This window comes from Neodiprion lecontei, chromosome 4, assembly GCF_021901455.1.
Source record: "Neodiprion lecontei isolate iyNeoLeco1 chromosome 4, iyNeoLeco1.1, whole genome shotgun sequence".
NCBI classification, from domain to species: domain Eukaryota; kingdom Metazoa; phylum Arthropoda; class Insecta; order Hymenoptera; family Diprionidae; genus Neodiprion; species Neodiprion lecontei.
This window is the reverse complement of record NC_060263.1, coordinates 11761206-11770988: the sequence shown is the minus strand read 5'-3', so window position 1 is coordinate 11770988 and position 9783 is coordinate 11761206. Positions and strand designations below refer to the sequence as shown.

At 36.0% G+C, this 9783-nt stretch overlaps 1 protein-coding gene across 1 annotated transcript; it reads right to left on the bottom strand.

Annotated features, from left to right (window-relative positions):
- Positions 1 to 871: 871 nt before the first annotated feature.
- On the bottom strand, positions 872 to 7305 carry LOC124293948 (calponin homology domain-containing protein DDB_G0272472-like). Its single transcript, XM_046737015.1, has 3 exons — positions 7056 to 7305; positions 5353 to 5616; positions 872 to 1383 (listed from the first exon to the last, which is right to left on the bottom strand). Exons 1-3 carry the CDS (start codon positions 7303 to 7305, stop codon positions 872 to 874), a joined length of 1026 nt encoding a protein of 341 aa, XP_046592971.1.
- Between the last annotated feature and the right edge of the window lie 2478 nt (positions 7306 to 9783).

The window sequence follows — 9783 nt, the reverse complement described above, 5'->3', positions numbered from 1 at the left end:
AAGAAAACTAAATATAATTGATGTTTAATAAAAAAAATTGTTAAAAGCATTCAAAACGCCGTTTTAAACCTTCCTTCAGGGGGCATTTCCTGGAATTTTTTCAATAGATCTAGCCGGTTTTACCCTATCCGATTTATGTGCGGCTTTCCTGCGCCAAACAAGTCTCGACAGTAATTATTTTGTGTGTGTGTGTGTGTGTGCGTGTGTGTCAAATCCTATGAAAACAGCTACCGAAAATGACCGGGGGGGGGGGGGGGTGCGTAAGAGAGGGAGCGTCGTGAGTCGCGGGGGGGAGAGGGGGGAGCTAGGGGGGAGCGCCGCCATCTTTGATTCAGAACCGGCATATATACACTACTGAAAGCCGTTCAATATCTTGACTCAGAGACGCGAGGTCTTCGTCTCGTCCTTGTCTTCTAGTCTGTCATTGAGCTGTGTACAGTTTTGTCAAGTGGTCGTTTCCGTATCTTAATTTAAGTGCGGAGCTAAGTTTTTCATAGTCGGAAATTTCTTCCTCAGACAACGCCGTTAAAACATTCAAAGCTGGCGTTCGAAGACAAGAGGCAAGGCTGTGGGCCCTCATGGCGGAGTCCCACTGGTTATGTTTTGCAATTGTATTAAACTGACGTTTATAATCTGCCCATGGAATCTTTCCATCAAAAATTGGCGGTTTTAAAGGATAAAAAGGTTTCTCGTTAAATTGAAAAGCAACCCCAGGAAATCTTGTATTATTTAATTGACTCAAATGGAAATAACGAGGTTGAACGTGAGGCAGAGGCTCGGAAAAGCCAACCTCATTATCAACTGTTACTCTACCAATTGGGGATTCGTCTATTCCCCTAATAAACGGCACAGACTTCGAGTCTCGTACATCCTAAAACTGTCCTGGATGTTGGACCTGTCGAACAGCGGGAACGGGAACAGGCGAGGGAACAGGAGAGGGAAGCGGAGTAACGACTCTGGAACCTTGTGGGGTGACAGACGGTTCTCCTGAGCCATTTGCCTGATGAACAGCCTGAAGAGCTGCCACAGTCGTCCGGAACAGTTCATGCAGACTGGTCTCGGATCGTTCTTGAGCTACTCTATCAAGCCTCCGCTGCTCCAACTGAGAGGCAATTTCCCTTTCTCGTTGTTCTTGTTCTCTGTTTCGCTGCTCCAACTGAGAGGCGATTTCCCTTTCTCCTTGTTCTTGTTTTCTGTTTCGCTGCTCCAACTGAGAGGCAAGTTCTCTTTCTCGTTGTTCTTGTTCTCTTTTTCGCTGCTCTTGTTGATCACGAAGCAGCTGAAGAAGTTGCTGTTGTTGACGCTCAGCGGCTTCTTGTTGTTGAGACATGATCTTCAGTAGATCAATCTGAGAGACTGTCGCAGGAATTGGATGAGGGTCCACTGAAGGTGATGGAATCGTTTCAGGGACCCGCGGATTCTCCATAACGAAAGGTTCTTCTCCGCCACTTTCCCTTCGACGTGAGCGCGTCAAACGACTGTTGCTCATAGTTTATTTAACGCACTGAATTGACTTAATTGAAAAAAAACTCGAGATCCCACTTTTGACACCAATGTAACGTACTTTGACGTTACGGAAAATAAATATGGATCCGCGAGTGTAATTATCAAGTCAAAAGAAATCAAGAGCGTGAATAAAATATTGTGAAAATGTTTTAATGCAAGATATGTGTTTCTCGTTTTAAGTCTGAAACAAGACTGTTTTTTACAATAATGTTGGTTGACGCAGCAACCTTATTCTTTTGAAAGACATAAGAGGTTTATAAACGTCTTTTATCTATGCTGACTACTAGATCATTAAAGAGGGGGCAAAACGGGTGATTTCACCCTTTGTAACAATATCTTACATGGTAGTTTTTGGTTCAATCTTTTAGCGTGGTTATTATTTGTTTCTTTTTTATACTCCAAATTCTTATTTTTTACTAAATATTCATATTCACCGAGTTCATTAAAAAGGTCCTCTGATTCTGTCAGGTTTTTCTTTCAATCTTATTCAATACATGTTTCGGTCGAACTGTTCCTATTAAATCTATTACAGTACCTTTATCCATAGATTTTCTGACTTCACGTAACAATCGTTCTTTTTTCATAGCATAATCGACTAGTGAACCTTCTAGGTATTTAAAAGATATAGCATACTCTTGTTTACATATGTTTCACAGAATTTTGTTTTCCATGTATTCGGAACTTGAGGGGTTAGGTGGGTTTCAAAATTTCAAAGAATCGAATTTTTTTTTTTGCTTATCTTATAATTGAATATGTTGAGAAGATTCCTTCAAAATTGTAAAACGATCCGAGTCATATTCTAAGTGATATAGCCTTCGGATGTTTCACCCATCAGGCTATAACCGAGCGTAGCGCAGGTATATCGAGGCAGCTGCTTAGCTATTGTTCGTTTATTTTTGTGATGCGAATACTAGACTTAGGACTTGCCGAATGTGAAAAATTCTGTGGTTTGATGGATATAAGTTCCTAATTCTTGAATGCATCGACGTACAATTTTTATGTTGATAAAATACATGAGTGCGTCATAACTGTTGCCGAATCAATTTTGTTGTCTGCTGCAAATCAAGAAAAAAAATTAACGTGTGATGAAAATAATGTGGAAGATACGACAGGTGTTACCGTGTCAGGTGATGGCACATGGGAAAAACGTGGGTTTGCATCATTATACCGTGTAAGTACGATTATTTACACGTTATTTGAATGTAAATCTTTAATCGCGTTTTTCTCGAAACTACATTTTTGGAATCGGTAGTCACGATTTCTCGAAAACTTATGAACCGATCCCTTTCAAATTTTGCACACTTCTTCAAAATAACATTATCTCGTGCTTAAACGGAGGAATTTTTTTTTTTCTATTTTAAGTAATTTGTCAAGGCCATAAAGGGTGCAAATTTCACTCAAAAAAAGGGTTTTTTGTTTTCAACGCCGCCAAAAATGTAATTTTGGTTTTTTTTTTTCCTTCGTCCAAGCACGAGCTTTAAACATCTACTAACATAAAATTTTTGGTTTTTGCATTTTAGATAAATCAGTCATGAGTTATCCTGACTACGCCGAGAGAACTTTTTTTTGAAGGGTCATAGCAGACGACGTGTCCATGCCTTAATTTTCAATATTTTTCAATGAAAATTTCACAAACTACTTATGAAATATGTATCTGTTATGTGTTGAATTGATGGAATGAAATATTCTTTTGAATAAATGAAAAAAAATTCATGAAAATGTACCTATTTTGAGCTTTTGAAACCCACCTGACCCCTTAATCTATTGTCTCTTTGATTAACATAAAACTATGCCAATTTAGGACTGTTAAATATTGAGGTTGGATCATTGAAATAAATATATTCGTGAGGTTTATTATATATAACGATAACAATAATTAAATTATTTATTGATAACTGTGAAAGATTCTTAAGATACATGAGGATTACAATATGTATGTATAAGCCATAGCGAGATGCGCTCTCTCTCTATCTACATGGCTGACTTACTGTATTACGCTATACATGCGCGCACACACACACACTCACATACTATACACACCTAGCGGCGCGCGCATCCTCACTCATGGATATATCTTGTTACATTTGTATGTGTGCAGTATGGCAATTACGTATAATTCAACACACCTCCTTAATTCCATACTGTACAACTCTATCTTCGGTAAACAGTTAATTTTCTGAATACAACCAAAATACTTTTCTTTTCATATCATAAAATTAAATTAACAAATTTTTCTTTTCTCAAAAAAACTTTGATAAGTATAGTAATAACAATCGTAATAATTAATTATTCAAATTTAACAATAATCTTATTCTTTCAAACTTATATCTACCTAACGCTTTTGTAAAGATATCAGCTAAATTATTTTCAGTATCAACTTTTATAATATCAATTTCTTTCTTATCATAACATTCGTTTACAAAGTGATAATGTATTTCAATATATTTGGATCTTTTAGTTAAATTACCATATTTTGCAATCAAAACTGCACCAGAATTGTCTTCATATATTTTTATCGGTAAATCAATTTTTACTTTGAAGTCTTTAATCAAGCTTTTTATGAATTTTACTTCGCTCACTGCCTCTGATAACGCTACATATTCGGCAGATGTCGATGATTTTGTTACACTATTTTGTTTTTTTGTTTTCCAATAAATTATGTTTCCATAAAATCTTATTGCAAATCCAGTAGTGGATTTTCTATCATTTGTGTCACCTGCCCAATCAGCATCAACAAAACAATCCAAAATGTCAGCTTTCAAATTTCTTTTGTAAGTCACCTTTAAACTTCTTGTAAGATACAAATATTTTAAGACTCTCAATGCATATTTATAATGTATGTCGTTATAACAATTTTGAAACCTACTCAAGTAATTTACGCTGTAGCTTATATCAAATCTTGTACATGTACTTATATACATTAATGCTCCTATCAAGTTTCTATATTTTATATTATTTGATGCTGATTGTGCGGGTTCAATATTCAAACTTTGTTCCATCGGTGTATTATACAATTTACTTTCAATTATTTGGTAATGTTTCGCTAATGACTCAATATATTCACTTTGATCTAATGTCATCATTTCATTTTTATAATCATATTCAATATTTATTCCTAAATACGTTTTCACTTTACCCAAATCTTTCATTGCAAATCTCTGACTTAATTTTACTTTTATTTCCTTAATTTTATTCTGATCTTTTCCGCAAATTAATAAATCATCTACAAACAAAATTATATATATTTTCTCGCCATTTGCCTCTTCCAAGATATATAAACAATAATCACTATTGCTCCTTTGAAAATTCAACTTTGTAATATATTTGTCAAAGCATTCATACCACGCTCTCGGGCTCTCACGCAATCCATACAACGCTTTTTCCAATTTATACACTCTGTCAGTTTTATCGTTGTAGCCATCGGGTTGTTTGACATAAATTTCTGACTTAATCGCACCGTTCAAAAAAGCAGTTTCAACATCCATCTGTTCAATCATATATTTATTTTGAACGCAAAGAGCTAATAACAATTTCAATGTTTGTAATCTCGCAACTGGTGAATATATATCTTCAACAATTTCCTTTTGTTGGAAACCTCTAACTACTAATCTTGCCTTTTTTTAAATTATTCGATTTGTTTGTGTATACCCATTTGACATCGATTATTTTTTTTGTCTTTTGGTTTGTTTACAAGTTTCCAAGTTTTATTTTTATTTATACAATCGATTTCTCTTTGCATTGCTTCTTTCCATAATTCAGACTCATTGCTACTCAAAGCTTCGTCATATGTCTTTGGGCTATTCTCGCTTACAAAATTTACATATATGTAATAGGTTTCTCTATTACCATAATAACCCCATCGGTCGGGTTCTTTTGTTTGTCTGTTAGACTTTCTACGAGTTGGAATTTCTGTCTCTTCGCAATCTACAAAATTTCCCGAGTCGTTACTTGAATTTATTTCTTTTTCAATTTTTGGACTTTTCTTTGGACTTGATTTTTTCTTGGGACTTGGACTTTTTATTTTTACTGGACTCTCAATTCTATCATCAAAAACGTCATCCTCTACATCGTTATCATTCATTTCACTCTCATTTTCACTCTCATCATTTCCTTTAAAGCCAATCAAATTTTCATGTTTTTCGATTATATCTACATGTCTCGCTATTTTTACTCGACCGTTGTACAAAACTCTGTATCCTACATTCTCATATCCAACTAATATTCCACAAACTGATTTTATATCCCATTTATTATCTCTTTGGCTCTCATCAATTTTGAAAAATACTTTGCTTCCGTACAATTTTGAATTTTCAATATTAGGCCTTTTTCCAAAAAAAATTTCATAAGGGCTTTTCCTTTCAAAGGTATTTGCTATCGTTCTATTTTTTAAATAACTTGCTGTTAAAATTGCTTCTGGCCAATATCGAATATTTAATCTTGCGTCCGCCAGTAAGCATCTCGCTGCGTCCATAATTGTTCTATTAAAACGTTCAGCTGTTCCGTTAAGCTGATGTACATATGGGGGGCATTTATCCAAGATTATCCCTTTTTCTCTGATAAGATTGGAAATGTCTCTATTTATGTATTCTTTTCCATTGTCACATCTTAATTTCTTAATTTTCTTTCCAGTGAAATTTTCAACCTTATTTATATAGTCCAAAAAACATTGATAAACTTGACTTTTATATTTTATTGTATAAACAATTGAAAATTTGCTATAGTCATCAATGAAACTAACGAAATAACAAGAATTATCATATCCAATATTTTTCTGCGGACCATTTACGTCTGTATGTACAATTTCTAGTATTTCTCTCGCTCTACTTCTATCATTCTTAAACGGTAAAGCATGCATCTTATTTTGTATACATGTACCACATCTCAAGTGAACATTCTCTAATTTTTTCGGGATTCCATCTACATAGTTTTCTCTACACATTGTATTTAAATAATTGAAATTGATATGTCCTAACATTCTATGGTACCTTTCTTTTTCAGTCATTGTTTGTGTACTATTTGCATTGTGATTATTTTTCAAGACATAACTCTCTAATTTGTAAAGTCCATTTTCTTTGTAAGCTATTCCAACTATATCACCAAATTTATTGTAAATACACGATTTTTCTCTAATTGAAACAATTTTGTAATTATCAGTAATTCTCGCGTAGCTTAACAAATTTTTGTCCATTTCTTTTACATAAAATACGTTTGATACAGGTATTTCAAATTCTTTACCATTTACTATTAAATAAATCAAGACTTTTCCTACTTTTGTAACCTTTAATGGTCTGCCATCTCCTACTTTAACTACAACTGGTTTTTGTAAATCTGAACTCTCAAAAAAATATGAATCATCATTTATTATGTTATCCGAACAACCGCTATCAAGAATCCATTCCATTTTGCACAAATCATTCATAAATACTCTACTTTCATACTCGCAAATTTTACTATTCATATTATTTTCAACGACATTTTCATTTTGACATTCTAATTTCGCAAAAAAGGTTTCATTTGACTTATAATTATTTTCTTCGTTGTACGTATACCTCGCGTTGTGGTAGTTACCGTTGTTGTTGTTGTTGTTGCCATAACCTCTTCCGCGACCTCTTTGACCATAGCCTCTCTCGTTGTAACCTCTGCTCGTGTTATAACCTCTTGGCTGATACGTCTCTTCGTATTGTCGTCGTTGGTGTTGATGTTGTTGTTGCTGTTGATGTTGTTGTTGCTGGTAGTGACCACCTCCTGGCCACCTACCCCTCTGATTGAAGCCGCCACGACCTCGACAATCTCTTGCATAATGTCCTCTCTTGTGACATCTATTACACTCCACGTCACGAACTTCAGTTTTGAAAACACTTGATTTTATATGATTGTTTGACATTTTACTTTTAGTTTCATACATCACAATTTTATTTTTCAAAAATTCACAATTTTGTTCCGTATCTTTAACACTATCGATAATATCACCGAGATAGCTGAGTGAATCAGGCAGTGTTTTTATGAGATAGTCCAATTTTTCTCTCTCTTTTACTGTAGCACCAGCGTTTTTCAATTCGTTTATTAGTTTTTCAAATTCAAAGAAAAATGCACTCGAATTTTCAAAGTCTTTTAAGCGTAATCGATCAAGTCTATTTCTAACACAAATTTGTAAACTCGTTGACGGTTTCAAGTAAATTTGGTCGAATTTGTGCATAATTTTATACGCGGTATTCTCGTCGCCGACAAACTCGAGTTGCTTATTCGAAATACTTGAATATATATAGTTCATTGCTTTTATGTTAGCTTCTTTCCACGTCGTTTCATCATCTTTGTTCGATTTTTCGCGTATCGCATTGTCTTTGCACTTCTTCCACTCTAGGAATAAAAGTATCCTCTTTTTCCATTTATCGTAATCTTGACCGTCAAAAACGGGTACCGACATTTCGTCCGACTTTGTCATTTTACTCAGCTTCGCTATATGTGCTACTTTTATCAAAATTTAATATCAATCTTTATCCGCGCGCATCTCGTTCAATTTTTATTTATTTTGAAAAATTCTTTTTACACAACAATCTTTAAGGTTTATTTTATTCGTAATCGTTTATATTTTTCATTTTTATTTAAGCACACAGTTTCTTTTTTCACTTCAACTTTTTTTATACACCACGTGTTTCCATTGTCTCAAAAGTTCGTTTTTTTCGTTTAAATTATCATTTTATTTTACTCGGTTCTTCACAGTTTTCATTTTTTTATTGTTCTTTACCTGATTCACTATTCACTTTTTCATACTTTTGCAGTTTTTCTTACACCACGTGTATACCTTAACCTCTCACTTTTTCACAACCATGCGCTTTGCTACCATGTTAAATATTGAGGTTGGATCATTGAAATAAATATATTCGTGAGGTTTATTATATATAACGATAACAATAATTAAATTATTTATTGATAACTGTGAAAGATTCTTAAGATACATGAGGATTACAATATGTATGTATAAGCCATAGCGAGATGCGCTCTCTCTCTATCTACATGGCTGACTTACTGTATTACGCTATACATGCGCGCACACACACACACTCACATACTATACACACCTAGCGGCGCGCGCATCCTCACTCATGGATATATCTTGTTACATTTGTATGTGTGCAGTATGGCAATTACGTATAATTCAACAAGGACATTTTTGTCAAGAAAATTATGAAGCATTTCAATTTTTTTCCATCTTCCGTGATTTCAAATCTTTCACATTCTTTTTCAAATAATTCTAACCATTGTTTTGTAGCAACGTATAGTTTCCCAAGCATGTAATGGAAATCCGTCAACAAAAAGCAGGTGGTGCGGGTATAGAAAATCGGGGCCCCAAATACCTACGTTTATGACGTTCAGCGGAAAACAAGTCTCGACAAGAACTATTTTGTGTGTGTGTGTGTCAAATCGCTTGAGAATAGTCATCTTGCGGCCGCGAAAATGATGAACGGGGGGCAGGGGGTGGCGCCGCGGATCCGTGGGAGGGGGAGAGGGTAGCGCCGCGGATTCGCGGGGGGGGGGGGGGGAAGGGGGTCGCGCCGCGGATTCGGGGGAGAGGGGGCAGCGAGGGGGAAAGGGAGGGGAGAGAAGGGTGTGGTCCGGAACTTTCATAACTACACTACTCGGCAGTCCCAAAACACACAGTAGACGCGCGGCCGACCAGGCTAAAAGACCCGGTCGGCGATGGGTGGAGCACGTCCGAGCCGAGATTTTGTATCAAAGCTCCCTGGTTGATCCTGCCAGTAGTCATATGCTTGTCTCAAAGATTGAGCCATGCATGTCTCAGTGCAAGCCAAATTAAGGTGAAACCGCGAATGGCTCATTAAATCAGTTATGGTTTCTTGGATCGCACACACATTTACTTGGATAACTGTAGTAATTCTAAAGCTAATACATACAAACAGAGTTCCGACCAGACATGAAAGGAATATGTCTATTAGATCGAAACCAATCGACGGCGGGTACGTCCCGCCCGCCTTTTACCTTGGTGACTCTGAATAACTTTGGGCTGATCGCACGGTCTCGTACCGGCGACGCTTCTTGAAAATGTCTGCCTTATCAACTGTCAATGGTAGGCTCTGCGCCTACCATGGTTGTAACGGGTAACGGGGAATCAGGGTTCGATTCCGAAAAGGGTGCCTGAGAAACTGCTACCACATCCAAGGATGGCAGCAGGCGCACAAATCACCCACTCCCGGCACGGGGAGGTAGTGACGAAAAATAACAATACGGGACTCATCCGAGGCCCCGTAATCGGAATGA

Coding starts and splice junctions, on each gene's coding strand:
- LOC124293948 (XM_046737015.1), bottom strand. CDS start 7,305: ATGCAAGAGATTGTCGAGGTCGTGGCGGCTTCAATCAGAGGGGTAGGT. Junction 5,617..7,055: donor GGTAACTACCACAACGCGAG/GTATACGTACAA, acceptor TTGGCTTTAAAG/GAAATGATGAGAGTGAAAAT. Junction 1,384..5,352: donor CGACCGATGGGGTTATTATG/GTAATAGAGAAA, acceptor CATCACCTTCAG/TGGACCCTCATCCAATTCCT.